This window comes from Silurus aristotelis, assembly GCF_946808225.1.
Source record: "Silurus aristotelis genome assembly, chromosome: 4".
Classification (NCBI taxonomy): domain Eukaryota; kingdom Metazoa; phylum Chordata; class Actinopteri; order Siluriformes; family Siluridae; genus Silurus; species Silurus aristotelis.
In genome coordinates, this window is record NC_139577.1 from 14,985,362 (window position 1) to 15,005,522 (window position 20,161).

General features: G+C 38.2%; 2 protein-coding genes across 5 annotated transcripts; one reads left to right on the forward strand and one right to left on the reverse strand.

Annotated features, from left to right (window-relative positions):
* Positions 1-2,617: 2,617 nt before the first annotated feature.
* On the forward strand, positions 2,618-12,509 carry selenou1a (selenoprotein U 1a). Of its 2 annotated transcripts, XM_083540310.1 has the most exons (7): positions 2,636-2,747; positions 3,836-4,199; positions 6,454-6,633; positions 7,474-7,565; positions 7,651-7,791; positions 9,943-10,107; positions 10,405-12,509. In XM_083540310.1, the coding sequence occupies exons 1-7, from the start codon at positions 2,673-2,675 to the stop codon at positions 10,498-10,500; spliced, it is 1,113 nt and encodes a 370-aa protein (XP_083396436.1). In that variant the 5' UTR covers positions 2,636-2,672; the 3' UTR covers positions 10,501-12,509. The 2 variants fall into 2 exon arrangements, with proteins under 2 accessions (XP_083396437.1, XP_083396436.1); XM_083540311.1 differs by lacking the exon at positions 3,836-4,199 and having other exon boundaries at positions 2,618-2,747.
* Positions 11,555-19,707, reverse strand: sfxn3 (sideroflexin 3). Of its 3 annotated transcripts, none has more exons than XR_014533343.1 (11): positions 19,573-19,706; positions 18,802-18,982; positions 18,515-18,685; positions 17,432-17,530; positions 16,761-16,836; positions 14,905-14,990; positions 14,700-14,827; positions 14,271-14,497; positions 13,749-13,959; positions 13,623-13,670; positions 11,555-13,513 (listed from the first exon to the last, which is right to left on the reverse strand). XR_014533343.1 is itself a non-coding variant. In XM_083540315.1 (11 exons), exons 2-11 carry the CDS (start codon positions 18,963-18,965, stop codon positions 13,417-13,419), a joined length of 969 nt encoding a protein of 322 aa, XP_083396441.1. In that variant the 5' UTR covers positions 18,966-18,982; positions 19,573-19,707; the 3' UTR covers positions 11,555-13,416. The 3 variants fall into 3 exon arrangements, 2 of the variants coding, with proteins under 2 accessions (XP_083396441.1, XP_083396442.1); XM_083540315.1 differs by having other exon boundaries at positions 13,749-13,798; positions 14,448-14,497; positions 19,573-19,707; XM_083540316.1 differs by having other exon boundaries at positions 13,749-13,798; positions 14,448-14,497; positions 19,519-19,682.
* Between the last annotated feature and the right edge of the window lie 454 nt (positions 19,708-20,161).

Below are 20,161 nucleotides of genomic sequence, written 5' to 3' on the forward strand. Positions count from 1 at the left end.
GGTCCACCTCTACTACATTTATTATCCTAAATTAGATGCACCTGTTTGAGGTAGTTAGCTGCATAAAGACACCTGTCCACCCCATACAATCAGTAAGAATCCAACTACTAACATGGCCAAGACCAAAGAGCTGTCCAAAGACACTAGAGACAAAATTGTACACCTCCACAAGGCTGGAAAGGGCTACGAGTAAATTGCCAAGCAACTTGGTGAAAAAAAGTCCACTGTTGGAGCAATCATTAAAAAATGGAAGAAGCTAAACATGACTGTCAATCTTCCTCAGACTGGGGCTCCATGCAAGATCTCACCTCGTGGGGTCTCAATGATCCTAAGAAAGGTGAGAAATCAGCCCAGAACTACACGGGAGGAGCTGGTCTATGACCTGAAAAGAGCTGGGACCACCGTTTCCAAGGTTACTGTTGGTAATACACTAAGACGTCATGGTTTGAAATCATGCATGGCACGGAAGGTTCCCCTGCTTAAACCAGCACATGTCCAGGCACGTCTTAAGTTTGCCAATGACCATTTGGATGATCCAGAGGAGTCATGGGAGAAAGTCATGTGGTCAGATGAGACCAAAATAGAACTTTTGGGTCATAAATCCACCAAACGTGTTTGGAGGAAGAAGAATGATGAGTACCATCCCAAGAACACCATCCCTACTGTGAAGCATGGGGGTGGTAGCATCATGCTTTGGGGGTGTTTTTTTGCACATGGGACAGGGCGACTGCACTGTATTAAGGAGAGGATGACCGGGGCCATGTATTGCGAGATTTTGGGGAACAACCTCCTTCCCTCAGTTAGAGCATTTAAGATGGGTCGAGGCTGGGTCTTCCAACATGACAATGACCTGAAGCACACAGCCAGGATAAACAAGGAGTGGCTCTGTAAGAAGCAAATCAAGGTTCTGGCGTGGCCTAGCCAGTCTCCAGACCTAAACCCAATAGAGAATCTTTGGAGGGAGCTCAAACTCTGTGTTTCTCAGCGACAGACCAGAAACCTGACTGATCTAGAGAAGATCTGTGTGGTGGAGTGAGCCAAAATCCCTCCTGCAGTGTGTGCAAACCTGGTGAAAAACTACAGGAAACATTTGACCTCTGTAATTGCAAACAAAGGCTACTGTACCAAATATTAACATTGACTTTCTCAGGTGTTCAAATACTTATTTGCAGCTGTATCATACAAATAAATAGTTAAAAAATCATACATTGTGATTTCTGGATTTTTTTTTTTAGATTATGTCTCTCACAGTGGACATGCACCTACGATGACAATTTCAGACCCCTCCATGATTTCTAAGTGGGAGAACTTGCAAAATAGCAGGGTGTTCAAATTCTTATTTTCCTCACTGTATATATATATATATATATAACATTAGGCTATTTTCCACCTCCATATGACAGAAGGAGAATAAAAGTCCAAGTCAGGCAAATAATGGGAAATTGTGTGAAAGGAGAGGGCTCCCTGTTCTGTTTAAGGAGCCCAGTGGAATGCAGTAGCAGCTGCAGTGTGGAGTGGGATGTCACTGCGCCTCCCTCTCAGCACATTTCTCCTTGCAGGAGTGAGCAGGAGCTCCTGCTTCTCTTTCCTTACTTCTCTATAAATAACAGTCATCCCCAATCTGGGCCCTCTTTCATACTCTATTAAAGATTCTGAATTAGTTTTGATGTAATATTTTTTTATAAGTGTAGCAGATGATCTCTGTACAAATGTTTATATAAGAATAAACTCCTCCTTTTTTTTTAAAAGATCTAAGGATGTCCCCAGTTTCTAATTTTATATCAATATCTGAATTATGCTACAAACAAATGTTATATTTTCTAGTTTCTAGTAAATGCATATGCTTAAGAAATATTGTTATTTGTTGTTTTATATATGATGGATTTCTTGTACTATAGCCTATGTGGGATTTAATCAGTTATCAGTTAGGTGCAAGAACAGATGTTGGTTAAAAACTTTTTCTAAGTATCCTAATGTGACCTCTGTCTTCGGAAGGCATTAAACTTACATTAGGTGAAGGCGTTCCTAACTAATTTGGGACAGAGGTCTTATATATATTCACTGTCTACTTGAATAGAAATACATGTACACCTGCTAATTTATGTAGTGATAAATGTAAAAATTTGGTTTGGGTAAATGTCCAGACTGGTACGAGCCATTGGGAGTACAAACTAATTATAAACTAATATGATCACTCTTTACTGCCAGGGTAAGCATCACCATACATTATTGTGAATATAGTTCTAGGGTCTTCTTGTCAGTTTAGCAACTGGTCATTCTTTACTGATCATGTTCCCAAGAACAAGAATCTGAGGCTCTCATTAATCGCATGATTGTCATGAGTTAACTCGTAATTAACAACTTAATTGCACAGTTTTCTAAGTTCTTAATGTACCTTAAATTAAAACGTTTCAAGTTTTTAATATTTTAATCAACATGGGCATGGGCAAATATGGATGCTTTAAACAAAATGTATGTTTATTATTAGTAAAACCATACTCAACATCGAACATAAAGACAAAATATTCTTGTAAATGTAATGAGAAATAACTAATTCTCATTAATATTAAGCCTAATTAATCAGACGTAATAAACCAAATAATAAATCTGGCTTTAATATTCTTTCTCAATCAGTGGGTGCGATTAGTTTGGCCTGGCAGCTGCTCCGCTCGATGTTTCTGGGATCTACTGGTTCCGCTTGTACACCTGACGTGAGATTAGACACTGCGTTAGCGCCAAAAACAGAGGTAAGTGGGTTTCTCATGTGTAAAAAGTAAAGCTCAAGGTAAAGCTTTCTGAAACTTATCGTTCTTGCTTACTACTTTGAATGCAGTTTGTTATAACTTTGGATTTTATCTAGGTTTAGCACGAAAGCTAATTTAGCAAAATTGCATTGGCATTTCATCTGGACGATTAAATGATTTCTTGATATGACGCAGCTAAAATGCTGAATCGTGAATTTATATATATATATTTTTCTTTAAAAGTCATTAACGCGGTGTATGCTATTTTAGCAGCGTTAATCAATAAACAGATGTCCGGCATAACAAGTGAACAATTAAGAACAACTGAGCTGTTATGTTGTGAACCTTTGCAATAGCACCATGGTTAAAAAGATATTTACAATAGACTGTTACAGTCATCCTGTGTGGAGGCCCAAATAAGAAGGTCAAATCCGGTCAAGAATTGTCATTCCAACCTTATAGAGTACAGGACACACAATTCCTCCAGGACCAAGGAGCTACATAAGACAACATAAATTAAATAATACGTTTATGATAAGGCAATAAGTTCATACATTAAATCGTGTATGCCCTAATTCATAATTGTTTTTTTTTTAATAAACATCACTTGATCACACCACAGTAGGGAAAGCATTAATGCAGCTGTGGAGAACACTGAGGAACCTCCAACTGTAACATTAGAGTGGATGTGTTTTTATATACCCATTAATCCATTATATAAACTGCAAATTGTGTTTTTTTTTTACTTTTTAATGACTCAAATAAATAGACACTCAGGCCACACACCAGATAGGAATACGTCTTTAAGCTGTCTGGAGTATTATGCCGTTTATTAAAACAATTTTGTGAACAGTTTGTATTTGAAATAGGCCGAAGTGCATGAGAAATAGACTGTTTCACTCCCATATTATGTAAAGCTGGCTGCCAGAAGAATGAATATGTAATATGGAAACATGCTTCAAATCCAAGCAAATTCAAGTTCAGATCAGTTGCAAACTTAAAATGTGGGGCACTTTAGCAAGCCAGGATTTGTAATAATGAATAAGTAATTTTGTGTTTAGATGGTATTTTCCTTGTTTTTTTCCCCCCAGATTTGTTTCCATGATTGTTTTTCTATGGTAAAGTGTGGGTTGCTAATATCACTGTGGATGCTCCCAATGGCTTTCAAACAAGTACAGCCTGTGGGGTTAGCTTGGGTTCTGAGAAGAAGAATGTGCATCTCTTGTGCAGATAAGGTTGTTAAGGATCGAGTCAATGCCTGCACTTCGTCTGCTCTGCAGCACCACTGCCAACGACCCGCAATCGCAAAAAATAAACTTCAAATTTTCGCAAATAAAATTCACCCACGGTATCAGACACTATCAGTTCACGCCAACACTGTTTGTTTATTTTCAACAAATCGCCAAATATGCATAAAGGACCAGAGCAATCAGCCCACCATCTGTAATCCTAAAGGTATTGACATAGCCTGCTCTACAGTCCTTTTCATGTGTTTTAATAATGGTGTGGTTTAAATAAGAAAATTGAGTTTTCTAAATAAAGCTAAAGTTAATTTGTTCACATAAGATAAACTTGCCTGGTTGAGCAGCATGAAGAATTCCTATTGGCTTTGATGAATTTGTACATTTACTTATTATTTAGGCCATTTCAGTAATTTGATATTTGGATCTTCTGGGTGACACTGTATAGTGTAATTATAAATAATTTATCTTTTTCTTATGATTATATTCAGTAGTCAAAGAGTGCATACTACTCTGTTCTGTACATCTGCCTCTTTAAAACTACCTGCATGTCTTCCCCCACCACATCCATAAACCTCCTCCTTGGTCTTCCTCTTTTCCTTCTTCCTGGTGGCTCCATCCTCAGCATTCTTCTACCGACATGCCCCATGTCCCTCCTCTGAACATGTCCAAACCATCTCAATCTAGTCTCCCTCACTTTGTCCCCAAAACGTCCTACATGCGCTGTCCCTCTAATAAACTTGTTTCTAATCCTGTTCATCCTCATCACTCCCAATGAAAACCTTAACATCTTCAGCTCTGCTACCTCCAGCTCCACCTCATGTCTTTTACTCAATGCCACTGTCTCCAAACCATACATCACAGGTCTCACAAGTCTTTCACAGTCTTATAAACTTTCCCTTTCACTCTTGCAGATACCCTTCTATCACAAATCACTCCTGCTACTCTTCTCCACCCACTCCACCCTGCCTGCACTCTTTTCTTCACCTCTCAAACACACTCATTACTGTTCACTGTTGACTCAAGATACATAAACTCCTCCACCTTCTCAGCTCTTATACATAATAGAACAGTTTAAACACTCCTACAATGTTCCTGGCCTTACTCCCTTACCACTTGGTCTCCTGAACACGCAACATATCCATACCTTTCTCCTCTCCATCATATCAGCTATCTCTCTCCCTTTACCAGTTATATTACCAACATTTAAAGTGCCTACCCAAACCTCACTCTCCTACACTTCTCCTTTTCCTGCTGTCTCTGTAGATGTCTTTCTCCTCCTTTGGCCAACAGGAGCCCAGTTTCCACCGGTACCCTGTTGGCTAACAATACCTGGTTGTTGGTAACCCGGGCCTCGACCGAGCCGGTATGGAATTTAGGTTTGCGATCTGCATATTTGGTTTGGCACATGTTTTACGCTGGATGCCCTTCCTAACCAAACCCTCCCCATTTATCCGGGCTTGGGACCGGCACTAAGAGTGCACTGGCTTGTGCAACCCTAATGGATGGGTTATGGCATTGAAACATTCAAGTATCCCAAAACATTGTCAAAGTGCTCCATGCACATTAACCCTCCAGATCTGTACCTTTGTGTAATACAAAATGCTCATAAATATGTTTTCAGCCTGAAAAAAAAGCTTGTCTTGGACAATTGTAAGATTGTAGGATTGTTACCTTATGTAAGCGAAATAGCTGCCAGCTACTGTAGACTTCGATATTCCAGGTACTAACAAAGACCCTGATGCAAGCTTGGCAATTTAATAATTTATAAAACAAATAAATAACAAGAGAAGTTTAATTGGTTACTGCAGTGTGAGACCATTTAATATTTTATTTGGTTTATAATCAGTGCAGGAGTTTACTGGAAGTCAGTGTGGATAAAATAACGGTGATGTCACATTTTGTGGTCATAGTAAGTCATGAAAATCATGAATTAGGATTTTTTTTTTTGTCTGAGTCGCTTTCCTTTGACAAATAAGAGACAAAAATCAGACCAAAGTACTTTATTGCTGCACATGATGTAACAGAAAGACCATACAGAGTTACTTTTTAAGTAGAAAGCGTACATCTAGCTGCCTGTGAATCCTGGGGTCTCATTGATTTTTGTGATGGGGGTGTGAGGGGGCGTTTGGGTTGCACAACCTGTGCATTCTCAGTGCTTGTTCCAAGTATGTATAAAATGGAAAGGTTGCATCAGGAAGGGCATCCAGCATAAAACCTGTGCCAAGTCAAATATACACTCCATTGATCTGATCTCATGACATCTGAGCAGCGGGAGGAAAACAACAAACACTACTTCTTAGCTAGCTGTCTGTGGGCCTAGTACATGTTTGTCAGAAAAAAGAACCTTAAAGTGACCTTGCATCTATTGTCTAAAGTCATTAACATATTCCTTAAGTTAATTAAGATCATGTCTCTCATCTGGCTTTGCAGAAACATATAACTAGATTTGCTCTGCCTTCTCACAGCAGCACTGTCGTTCACCGTGGAGGCGCAGACAGCTGTGGACATGTGGTCACTCAGCCTTGGAGCTGTGGGTGCTGCCATTGCTGGTTTAATTCTAGCTAACACAAATTTTTTTCTCACCAAGCCCGACTTTGCCACTCTAGAGTATCTGGAGGATGCTGACCTAAAAACCACTGAAGGAGGTGAGTGGGATTTCATATACTTAGCCAAACATCAAACAACATGAGTAGGTGAAAATGAAGGGTGATCTTGTGTACTAGTGGCAATTTCTTATCAAGGTATAGTTTTGATCTATAATGTTAATTGTATTTTACACTTTTACAGAATCATGTATTTTCTATGAGCTGTAAGGTGGTCATGGTCTGAGTGAAAGTCAAAAACATTACATTAGTTTTTATAGGGTCTATATTAGTAGTGCATGACAATGTTCTCATCTCTCATTGGTTGGTCAGTAATTATATTAACGTAACAGACAAAAAAATGGTAATCGTCTATTTTGATGAAAGAACATCTAATGCTCTGAATACATTAGAAAGTTCTAAACCACATTTAAATACATCTAGCTGTAGTTTTTAGAGCATAAATACAATATTGATATTTTTATTTAATATATTGTTATAAACATATATACAACATATCTTTGTTAGCAAAGATCCATGTTTGTTCAGAAGTAAGAAACTGCTGTAATAGGAAAGTTGAAGCTGTCTGATGTCTTTCACTATTAGAAAATTATTTTTTCTTTAATTAAAAAAATAACATGATTTTATGTTTATACCCTTGATAAAGCAGTGTTAAAGGATCTGTACAATAAATGTTAGTTTGTGATTGAATATTTGCTCAACAAGAATACCAAAACATGATCAATATTGTCAATAAATATAATCTTTGTGAAACTGAAAATAATTGTATAATCTGCACAGTATCGTAAAATAGCAACACCACCCATGGCATGGACAAGACAATTGGAACTTTTTTGACCATATAATGATTTTCACAACAATTTACACATTGTATTCATTTAGATGAAAAGGTTTTGAAAGCTAGAACTCTGTGGGAGACATCTGGAGCAGTGATCATGTCTGTACGACGGCCTGGGTGATTTTTGTGCAGAGAGGTAACCTCGATGAGCACTGTACTCCAGTTTAGTGCAGAAAGACTGGCTCATTGCTAAGATACCTGGTGTGCTTGCCTCTTTGCAGGAAGCTGCTGAGCTATCCTCTCTGAAGCCCCAGCTGGACAAGCTTGGGGTTCCTTTGTATGCTGTGGTCAAAGAGAGCATTGGTACAGAGGTTCATGATTTTAAACCACACTTTGATGGAGATATCTTCGTGGATGAGAAGGTTATAAAATATTTCATTTTTTATTTTCTATGATTTAATTCGAACTGTAATGAGAGCACCTGCACCTCTGTTTATTTATGCAGTTATCTAATAATCCAATAATGTGCAGCAGCACAATGCATAAAATCAACAAATCCCAGTCAAGAGCTTCATTTAATGTTCACATAAAAATTATGAATGGGGAAATGTGATCACTGATTTATTAAATTGTTTTCCCTCCTGGGATTTTTACACACAACAGTCTCTAAAGTTTACACAGCATTGTGCCATCTGCAGGTTGAAGCACCTTGTGGGTGAGAGTGTTTAGATGATAATGTTGGGTTCAGACCTGTTTGGTCTGAACTTACAGGATGGTTTTAAAAATATATAAACAGAACAAAGAAAAGTTTTGCGCATGGTGAGTTGTTTTTCTACTCAAAACAGACACTCTTTACTATTTACATTTTTTTAATGTTGTAGCCTAATACTAAAACCAATAAAATTCTTTTTTTCCCTTATGAATCTACACTTACCCCATACCCCATAATGACAAAGTGAAAAAATTCTAGAAATGCTTGCAAATATATTGATAAAAAAGGAAAAACTGAAATATATGTACATAAGCAATCAGGCCCTTTGCAACAACACTTGAAATTTAGCTTAATGCCTCCCAATTTTCTTGATGCTGGAATGTTTCTACACCATGAGCAGAGTCCTGTGATAAATTAAATTGATTGGTCATGAAGGCACACACTTCTCTGTAGAAGGCCTCACAGCTGACAATGCATATCAGAGCCAAAGAAGAAGCTATGAGGTCAAAGGAACGGTCTGGATAGCTCAGAAAGATCATTTTTGCAACAGATCTGGGGAGGTTACACACAATTTCTGCTCGACCGAAGATTCCCAAGAGCACAGTGGCCTCCATAATATTTAGATGGAAGAAGTTTAGCACTATCAAGATTCTTCCAATTGTTGGTTGATTGTTAGGGAGAAGAGCCTTATGATGAGTTTTGACCAAGAATCTGATGGTCAACCAGACTGAGCTCTGGAGATCTTGTGTGTAGATGGGACAAAGTTCCAGATTGATAATTGCATCCCTCTACCAATCTGGGATTTATGGCAGAGTGGCTAGACTGAAGCCTCTCCTCTAAGGCAAAACAAAAGAAGGCCTGCTTAGAGTTTGGAAAAAAAAACACCTGAAGAACTCTCAGACTTAGGAACAAGATTCTCTTGTCTGATGAACCCAAAATCGAACTATTCTAAACATGTCCTCAGTTCTAAACGTGTCTTGAGGAAATCAGGCAACGCTTATCCCATGCCCAATATTATCTTAGCAGTGAAGGAAGGTGGTGGCAGCATCATGCTTTGGGGATGTTTTTTTTTTGTTTGTTTTTTTACAGCAGCAGGGACATGGAGACTGGTCAGAGTTGAGGGAAAGATGAATAGAGCAATGTACAGAGACATTCAATAAAAACATGTTCCCCAGTGCTCAGGACCTCAGACAGGGCCACATACCATTATGACAACAGGTCTAAACACACAGCCAAGGCAACACTGGAGTGGCTTAGGGACAAATCTGTGAAAGTCCCAGAGTGGCCCAGCTGGAGCCCTGACTTTAACCTTATTGAATATCTCTGGAGAAATATGGAAATAGCTGTCAAACAACAGTCTCCATCCAACCTGACAAACTTCAGAGGATTTGCTATGAAGAGTGGCAGAAAATAACCCAGTCATCATGTGCAAAGCTTGTTGTCATTGCTGCCAAAGGTGCTTAAACTTACTACTGAATAAAGGTTTGAATCCTTGTGTACATGTAATATTTCAGTTGTTTTTTTTGTTTTAAAAAAAATGTACAAACATTTCTAGGATTCTGCTTTCACTTTGGTTCACTTCTTTATATATAATTTTTGATATACATTTTTTTGTATAGTTTTGTTTAAACTGTGGAGATTGTTGTGTGTGAAAATCAGTTTTAGACATATTAAATCTTATCCCAACAACCATGTTATGACGTGAACAGTCCCTGTATCTGCATGTTTCATACATTGTGCTGCTGCCACACAATTGGTTGATAACTATGAATGTGCGTGTGTTTGAAAGTGCATATCTCTCAATAACTTTTTGGTTATTGAAATAACCAACACATACTCTAATGTTTAAATATGGTTACAGCGAGTGTTCTATGGGCCCATGCGGAGGAAAATGGGTGGTCTTGGCTTCATTCGTCTGGGGGTTTGGCAGAATTTCATCAGGGCCTGGAGGTCAGGTTATGAGGGGAATATGAATGGAGAGGGTTTCATCTTGGGCGGTGTGTTTGTCATTGGATCTGGCAAGCAGGTAACATTATTCAGACATTTTTGAACACCATCACATCTGTACGTTTTCCTTAAACTGTTGTTTACACAATTCAGTAAGATGATTTGGTAAAATGTAGCATTACAAATTTGCTTAAGGAGCTTCAACATCTTCCAACATGACAAATTTCCTGTGCACAAATATAGCTACATAAAATCCTTGAAGTATTTTGCTCTTACCAATATCTCCATCTAGAAAGGAGAAAAGCATTGAATACAATATTTTACTTTTTGACTTTTTTTGTTGATGTTTAATATTCAGTTTTTCTGAAATTCACAGGGAGTTCTTCTGGAACATCGGGAGAAGGAGTTTGGAAACAAAGTCAATATTGAATCTGTCATGGAGGCAGCTAAGAAAATAGTAGTTCAGAAGTAGATTACTTTTTGCTTGCTTAATCATTTAGGGATTATTTCTAGATTAAGCAGGTTCTTAAACAGAACAAAACAGTACTGTCTTGAAATATTAAATCATTTAATTTTTGAACTAATTGATCAAACATTTATACAATCTAATTGATTCTACTAATGTGAATGCGTCTGAATTGACACAAATGAGTCACTGTACAGACAAAAGTACAAAGTGCGTTAGTAATGGTGTTTACCATTGCCGTATTTGCACCATTCTGGTACATAGTTCTTGTTGTTTGGGAAGAAGAAGGGGGAAAAAAAGAAAAGTTCCCAGTCAGATTCTGCTTGACGTCTACTATGTGACTGTGCCAAGGTTCATGTGTTTTAATGATGGTCTGACTCTAAACCCCTCAGTGAATGAGCAGACTTGAGGCTTAACATACTTTCCTGCCATCACATTTTTAGACAGCCAGCAGGTCTGAAAGTGGAGTGTGCTATTTAAAAAAAAAATTAAACAACAACAAAAAAAAAAACATCTTGTGTTGTCTTTGATATTTGGAAAACTGGACAGTGTTGAAAATATTCTTGCATACAGATCTTTTATGTAAGTTCAGTTGGAAAAGACCTCTGCTTCTGGACTTCAGATTATGAGTACATATTGAGAATACAGTGGTCCCCCGGGCCTTGCGGGGTTTACGTTCTAAGACTTTCGGATTTTGGATGCACCCCCGCAGCCCCTATGGTACCTTAGTGAATTTATCTAGACATTGTCACTTAAATACAATGTGGGTTTTTTTTTGTTTTGTTTTTTTTTAATGAAGAAATTTGTAAGTAAAAACAGCGTTTAAAATGCGCATTTTAAGATAATCCGCAACTTGCTGTTAGTTAGGTTCTAAATGAGAACCCACGAGTTTTTCGAGCTGCGAGTTCCGAACCGCAAATTATCATTGGTTAACTGTATACGGGTAACATATAAACTGATTTATAACACTGGGTTACTGCTAAAGAAAATATAGTATTGTAGTTGATGCTGGTTGTTTATGGACCCTATATTTGGGACAAACTCAAACGGATATTGTAAATGTGTGCTATAACTTTATTAGTCAGTTAAATATTTTGCTTGTTACAGTACATTCACAAGGGATGATTCTGAAGGCAATGGGTTTAAGAATGTGTTCACTTCTTAACAGACTTGTAAGTGTTGAATCAGTAGTGCTGGAGTCATAGAACTTTGTGCCATCCCTAACCAAAACCTTATAATCTAAATTTAATATAATTAACTGATCTGAACTCCCCATGCTAACATTTTACCTTTGTTATACAGGTCCAAATTGCTATTGAGCACTTAATGTTATTTTTACTTTGGGATTTCTACCTAAAAACATTCATTATTTTCATTTATTAAACATTACAAATATATGGATATTGCAAAATATCCAAAACAACTGACTAGTCAATAAAAGCTAGCATTTGGTGCATCAGCACGAGCAGTGAACATGAATAGGTAGTGTAGTACTGTACAGTAGCAGAGATGTCTACTGCTGCTCTGTGGACATTAAAGGGCACATGTTTTACCTACTAAATCAAAATCACGTTCATATGAACACAGTTCAAGTGGAAAGACGGAAGTAAACAATCATTCACAAAACATCACCTTATACCTAAAATACTTCATGAACTATATGTTTGATCATATATGCTCCATAATAACATTGTTATAATAATATATTTGGTACATCAGTATTACAACAGCCAAAGACAAAAATATTTTATGTTGCATTCATCATGGCTTATTTTTATAACTGTAGAATCACACACACATTTCAGTACATGTATCTATATATAAATGTATATATTTTGATGGTAAAGTCAACAATATTATTAAATGATTGTGCAGTAGGTCACCAAAAGAAAGTGATTGATGCACGCCAGCAGTCCACTTGTCTACTGGAAACCAACCATTTTATTCCCCATGACACTGCCTCTAATTTTGACTTAAAACAATATGCTGTGCTTCTGTGACTGCATAAATTATATTTTTAAAAAAAAACTTCAATAATTCTATTTCAAGCCATAGCATACATGTTTCTCTGTTAAATGGAAATTTGTCTTCACAACAGCCCATAAACAAAAAAAACTAACTAGTCATCTAATGCATTATACTGACACAACAATCTTTCAGCAGTTTTAACACTACCACATCCACAACTCAATTCCACAATGTAACATTTTAAATACATTTATGCACCACACAACTGGTACGAGTTAAAACCAAACACGGCTTATGTACGCACACCAACATAATACCACTGAAAAACTATCACCAAAAAGTTCAGATCGAGATGTGTTCAGAGAGGAGTGCATATACGTCTCAATTTTTCCTTTTCACCGGAGTCTATAAGGTCAGTGCTAAAAACGATTATAAGGGTTAAGAGCACTTCAATTGTACACACAGGAGCATGTCAGGTTCATTCTTTTAAACTGGATAAAAAAAATAATCCAGTGACTCAAAATTGATTTTTCAAGACTGTTGCTTGTCATTTGATACGGAAACATGGAGAGATGTTTGGTATGGAAACTTGAGAATAAATATAGTAGGTCTAAACACACTAACATGCGCACACTAAGTTTCTTTGCGAAAAACATAAATAATGATAAATACAACTTACAAGTTTTTGGGATGCCACACATTAATATTAGCATGTAATGGGTCTGATCATAAATGCAGCAATAATAAAATCCTGCTTTAGGTACTTCTTGGTCAGGTTTGCATATTATTTTAAGGGAAAGTGCAGGTTTTTCAACACCATTATTCTTATTATTTTTTTTTTTTACAGAAAACCAACCCCAAAAACAGAAAATAAAATTTTACTCGTCAAGTTGTGTCCACAGAACTCCATTTAGCAAGATACAGGCAGCAGTTTGGAATGGAAGAAAAAGTTCTCTACAAGCCCTTGTTAAAATAAACCAAAGTTGTGTTTGGACTGCTCTGTCGTATACTCTCCTGCAGCTCAGGCTCCAGACTGCTCACCCTCATAGAGCTACACACACACACACACACACACACACACACACACACACAAAAAAACACAATCAATATAATAACCAACAACCTTATAGAGAAATAAAGAAAAAAGGCAAAACACTCACCTCTTCTGTGGGAACAAGGCGCAGCACAACGGAGTAGCAAACACCAGGCTACCAAAATCAAGAGACTAAATTAATAATCAGCTATGAAACAGGCATTTTACAGAAACCATTTCTACTGCAACTCACCATAATCCCACAAGGCCAACCTGTACTGGCGCATTGAGCACTGGGAAGCGCTGGAGAGTAAAAAAGGGATGAGATTTACATGTTTCATGGAGCACACAGTGTTAAAAGTGTATTTTGCATCAATATTCCACAATGTTAGCCGGCTTGGATAACCACATTCGGAATCCTATCTTCATCCTATCTAATGTTTGTTTATGTCTCTTGTTGGTCGCTTATTGTTGTAAAGCAGGGGTCACCAACCTTTTTGTAACTAAGAGCTACTTCTTGGGTACCGATTAATGTGAAGGGCTACCAGTTTGATACACACAGTTTGATCTGAAATAACAAATTTGCTCAATTTACATGTTATTATTAATAATTAAATGATATTCATCTATGTGAAGACACAGATCATGTTAATGATTTTTCATAATAATCATCAACAATGATTTACCAAAGTAGGAAACAGCTATTTTTTTAGGAAAGGCCCACGATCTACTCATGTGGTCCTTGCAGGCTACATGTGGGCACCATGTTGGTGACCCCTGTTGTAAAGTTTCCAACACCACCTAGTGGTAGAGTGTAGGAATTGCTCCAACATGCTACCGTGCAAACTTCCTACGAATTAAGCATCAATAATTAAACAACCGTTATCAGATACGGCAGCACAGCAAACACTGGTGACATGCCAGCAAAACACTAAGGGCACTGTGACTTTACCTTCATAAACGCTTTTTTCTCCAAGGCATTCATGATAACCGGAGGAATAGCTGTATGGGAAATACGGAGAAATACATGTCAGAACAATTCTGGTAAAACATGTTATTCGAGTCATAATTTAGATGATGCATTCTTGATATTTTTTTCACCCAACTCCAATAGTTAAAATGAAACAAAGAAATAGATTGGCTGGAATGAGTATTACACCAAGCGCAAGGGGTTTATAATTATTCTCTCGTAAAGATGCCATACCCATAGCTGGCACTGCCATGCCGATTCGGGACACCACCACCTGTACAATGGCCTGCTGAGCAGCACTGACGGACTCTCCCAGGCGATTACCCTCCTCATCAGTGACAGGAATGCCGTACTTCAGTTCCCTACACAAATAAAATATGTTGAGTACTCTCGACATGCACTGCTGCACTAACTACTGATTAAATAACTTAAAACACACCGTTGTCTCATGAAAGGAATGTTGATGCAGTTTGCTGCTGCCACTGCAGCAAATGGAACAAACCGTCCAATTATAGCTGGCAGGTGCTGGCAACAAAAAGTGTAATTTATCAACATCTAAAATATGAAACTTTTCACAGAAATTAAGTAGTCGCAAATTAATAGTATATTACAAGAGTTACAGTGAGGAAAATAATTATTTGAACACCCTGCTATTTTGCAAGTTCTCCAACTTAGAAATCATGGAGGGGTCTGAAATTGTCATCGTAGGTGCATGTCCACTGTGAGAGACATAATCTACAAAAAAAAAAAATCCAGAAATCACTATGTATGATTTTTAAACTATTTATTTGTATGATACAGCTGCAAATAAGTATTTGAAGACCTGAGAAAGTCAAAGTTATTATTTGTTTGCAATTACAGAGGTCAAACGTTTCCTGTAGTTTTTCACCAGGTTTGCACACACTGCAGGAGGGATTTTGGCCCACTCCTCCACACAGATCTTCTCTAGATCAGTCAGGTTTCTGGCCTGTCGCTGAGAAACACAGAGTTTGAGCTCCCTCCAAAGATTCTTTATTGGGTTTAGGTCTGGAGACTGGCTAGGCCACGCCAGAACCTTGATATGCTCCTTATAGAGCCACTCCTTGGTTATCCTGGCTGTGTGCTTCGGGTCATTGTCATGTTGGAAGACCCAGCCTCGACCCATCTTCAATGCTCTAACTGAGGGGAGGAGGTTGTTCCTCAAAATCTTGCAATACATGGCCCCGGTCATCCTCTCCTTAATACAGTGCAGTCGCCCTGTCCCATGTGCAGAAAAACACCCCCAAAGCATGATGCTACCACCCCCATGCTTCAAAGTAGGGATGGTACTCATCATTCTTCTTCCTCCAAACACGTTTAGTGGAATTATGACCCAAAAGTTCTATTTTGGTCTCATCTGACCACATGACTTTCTCCCATGACTCCTCTGGATCATCCAAATGGTCATTGGCAAACTTAAAACGTGCCTGGACATGTGCTGGTTTAAGCAGGGGAACCTTCCGTGCCATGCATGATTTCAAACCATGACGTCCTAGTGTATTACCAACAGTAACATTGGAAACGGTGGTCCCAGCTCTTTTCAGGTCATTGACCAGCTCCTACCGTGTAGTTCTGGGCTGATTTCTCACCTTCCTTAGAAATCATTGAGACCCCACGAGGTGAGATCTTGCATGGAGCCCCAGTCCGAGGGAGATTGACAGTCATGTTTAGCTTCTTCCATTTTCTAATGATTGCTCCAACAGTGGACCTTTTTTCATTAAGCTCCTTGGCAATTTCCCCGTAGCCCTTTCCAGCCTTGTGGAGGTGTACAATTTTGTCTCTAGTGTCTTTGGACAGCTCTTTAGTATTGGCCATGTTAGTAGTTGGATTCTTACTGATTGTATGGGGTGGACAGGTGTCTTTATGCAGCTGGTGTTCAAATACTTATTTGCAGCTGTATCATACAAATAAATAGTTTAAAAATCATATTGTGATTTCTGAATTTTTTTTTTTTAGATTATGTCTCTCACAGTGGACATGCACCTACGATGACAATTTTAGACCCCTCCATGATTTCTAAGTGGGAGAACTTGCAAAATAGCAGGGTGTTCAAATACTTATTTTCCTCACTGTATAATGTAACAGTTTTTACTTTATTTTTTATTTTTTTTAAATATTACTTTGAAGCAGGTACATTTTATAGAATACATTTTAGAAACTCGCTCCACACACACATCTTGACCAAAGAGAAATGTATGACAAAGAAAGTTGTATGTACTGTGAACTAAACAAAAGAAATGGGAGCACTGGTTATGTATTTGTATTTCAAATGCTTACCTTGGTTAGGGACTTGAGACCAAGAGCAGTGACTACAGCTCCAGTTGTGGCACTGACGTAGGCTGCACCAAGCTGACTGCAAAAACCCAAACCCAAACATTTTATAAATTGTGAAAGCAAATAACCAAGAGTTAAGCAATCACGCTGAGCAGACGATTTGCGGAAAAGAGAGACACTCGTGTATTTCTTCATGTTTCCACGAAACTCTAAGCACAAATGTCCATGTATGTTGCAAATTCTCTTCACTGAAACCAAGGTGCCCAAACATGTCCCAGCATGACACTGTCCCTGTGCACAAAGTGAGCTCTATTAAAACGTTGTTTGAGGTTGGTATAGAAAACTGGCCAATTTACAGTTCTAACCTCAACCCTGTTGAACTGAAACACGGACTGCAGGCCCTGGGCTCCTCACATGACATCACTGACTTGACTCACTAATATTCTTTGAACTGACTGAACACAAATGCCCACAGACATGCTCAAAAATCTAGTGGAAAGCCTTCTCAGAAGAGTGGAGACTGTTATGATATTATATTATGAGTATATTCTTCCCATTATTGATTTGAAGTGCTAGTTGCCCAGAGTGCTCTGTTACATACCTGGGGGCAGCAGTGTTTTTTTTTGCTACAGGCTTTAATAATGAAGCGATAAATTAGATTAGTATGTCCTTACTTTACACTGATCGGTGCATCTCCACTGCGGTTAGTGTAGTTGACGATGGCATTGAAGGACTGGTTGACCCACTGCCAGAACACAACTGCTGGAGTTGTCCTGAATAAAATGAAAAATATGAAAATGCAAGACATTCAGCATTGCCTTATAGACAAGCACCACCGTGAAAATCACCCTGAGACAAGTCAAATGTAAAAGAGATCAGACAAAAAAGTTACTTTGGCATTTGCATTTTTCAGCCGGAGAAGCTGTTAATTTTCTTAAATACATTTTAAATCAATAATCAATCTTTTAGTAAATTTGTGTATAAATGTTTGTGCAAGCCAAACAGAACTAAAAACCACAGCTGACTTGCATTTGGTGACAACCACAAAATAAATGTTCACACAGCTGAACTGACTTGCTCAAAAGTGAATATGAAAGTTATATTTAATAAAGTCTATGGCAATAAATTATTATTAAACTGCAAAATATCCCAGTAGTAAGAAAAATCTGGAGCTGTATGACAGAAAATCTCAATTTGATGCAAATTAAATGTGTACTATATCCATACCCACTACATCAGTGTGATTGTGGACATCAAAACACACCATTCAGGATTTATTTTATTTAAAGCAGGGTCTTATTGGCTGAGACAGAATGTAAGTAAAGTTTCACAGTATTTAAACAACCAATGAACTACAGTTTGTATAATAATCAACTCTCATTTTTCTAGATTTAAACTGGCATTGCAATCAGATTTCTCTGCCCTTTCTTTAAATACAACACTATTATTTTCGCTGCCAGTTTGTTAGCAAACCTGTAAATTGTGGTACATGTGAATATTATAAAAAATAAGTGTCATGAAATTATATACATATCCTTGTCCAGCCCTGCATGAGAAATTAGGACACAAAGAATGCAAGTCTAATGCAAGACAAAGTCTGATAAACCTTCCATGGTAATGCATTTGTTGATGGCTCACTACATTTTCTGCCATACTCTCACTTCCTGAACTGTGCTTTCAAGCTTCACCAGAATTATATTTCATCATACATCATGATCAAATGATGACAGTTTGGATACATATACACAAATAATTACCTATAAAATGTGAGCATGCAGCCTGTGATGGTCATGTTCATTGGCACTTGTGCAGACATGCGACCAATCAGCAGCATCTTCTCACCCGTATCAGGATGAAAGGCAGAGTCATAGATGTATTTGGCCCGCCATAGCTGATCCTCCGTCAGGCCTGGTTGCACAATTCCCTTCCTGTGTAGGAGGACATGCAGTCAGTAATATCAACACTTTAACCAGTCACAAGTCACCAAACACAAAAAACGATTCTGGCACGTTCAGCGTGCTCTTGAAGTTCACCCACTGCTGACCTGTAATCCTCCACAATGTCTCGTGCACCTTCCAGAACCTGATTTGAGAGCAGCACATTTCTTGGGTCGGTCACCGTGAAGAAATGCTTGGCTCTGCCCATAAATGTACTCTGGTCCCATTGTGGCTCCTTAATGTTGATGTTGAGCGGCAAATCCCCAGACATCCTTTCTCTTTTACTTTCTGTCCATGAGAAAACCAAATGCAGCTTGCTTAAAAAAAATTTAATATAAACCAGGTCACATGCAAAAACCCTGACTCAGAAAACCTCAGTCTGGGTGATTAGATGACAACAATTCTTCTGCATTTTGTGGAAAGAAACTGCTTTGTGTAGCACAAAACAAAGAAGGGTCTCTGCTCGTGAAAAAAAAAAAATAATGTTTTAGCAAACACAGCTGAACTAGCCTACTACAATGATCAAAAATATGTTGGCCAACTCCTATTATTGTCCAATGCGTGTTACTATTCAGTTACAAATATAATTACTAAATCGGTGCTGCCACTACTGAATACTTTTACCTTTCTGTTAATTTTATTTTTATACTTTCATTTTTAAACGTAGCCGGCGAAGGTGGCTGAATAGCTCTCTAGCTAACAAGTAACAACGCGGCTATAGAGCACAGCTAGTCACCTTAGCTAGCTATGATGTGCTATGCTATGCACCATTCGTGTCATTTTCAACAACATTCGTCGTTTCAGTAAAGAGAAGAATTTCTTACATCGTCTGTAGACAGAAACATATCTTTTATGAAAATGTGAAACATAAGAGGCACCTCTGGTTGTGTGCGAGCTGATGACCTCTCAAACGCCTCTTCTGCACCGCCTGACGTCCGCGGGGTTAAGGCGCGCGTGCGTGCGTGTGTGTACGTGTGTATGTGTGGGTGTATACCGTGGTGGTGATGCGGAGGTGATCGCTGATTGGATGAGCCCGTGAGGGGCGGGTATTTCACTTCACACCGGCAAATCAGTGTGGAAACTGCCAAAATGCAGGAGAACAGCCTTGTGGCGCGTTCAGGTCAAAACAAACAACCGAACAAACAACCGAACAAACAAACAAACAAACAATAAATAAATAAATAAATGAGAGTTTATTTCTGATTCAGATGCATGGTTGACCTTGTGATAATTACAAAATCGTGTTTTATTTTTCAACACCTAGACTGTTTTTGAGACTGGGTCTGTATATAGGTGTCACGCTTGTATTGATAAAATAAAGTCGGTAGGTGGCAGTGTAACATAGGAAAGGGTATTTCCATCCAAAGATTGTTCAGGTGCAAAATTCTTAGGGGCAAACATTAAATAAAAATCAGCCAGGTGTGCATGTCTATGTATAGCACATAATATATATAAAGTATTAGACAT

Bases quoted from the DNA above. Each gene is read 5' to 3' on its own strand.
- sfxn3 (XM_083540315.1), bottom strand. From the start codon at position 18,965: ATGTCTGGGGATTTGCCGCTCAACATCAACATTAAGGAGCCACAATGG. The intron at 13,799-14,447 runs GTAAAGTCACAG...TTTACTCTCCAG, and splicing joins AGAAAAAAGCGTTTATGAAG to CGCTTCCCAGTGCTCAATGC. The intron at 13,671-13,748 runs GTGAGTTGCAGT...TGATTTTGGTAG, and splicing joins GTTGGCCTTGTGGGATTATG to CCTGGTGTTTGCTACTCCGT.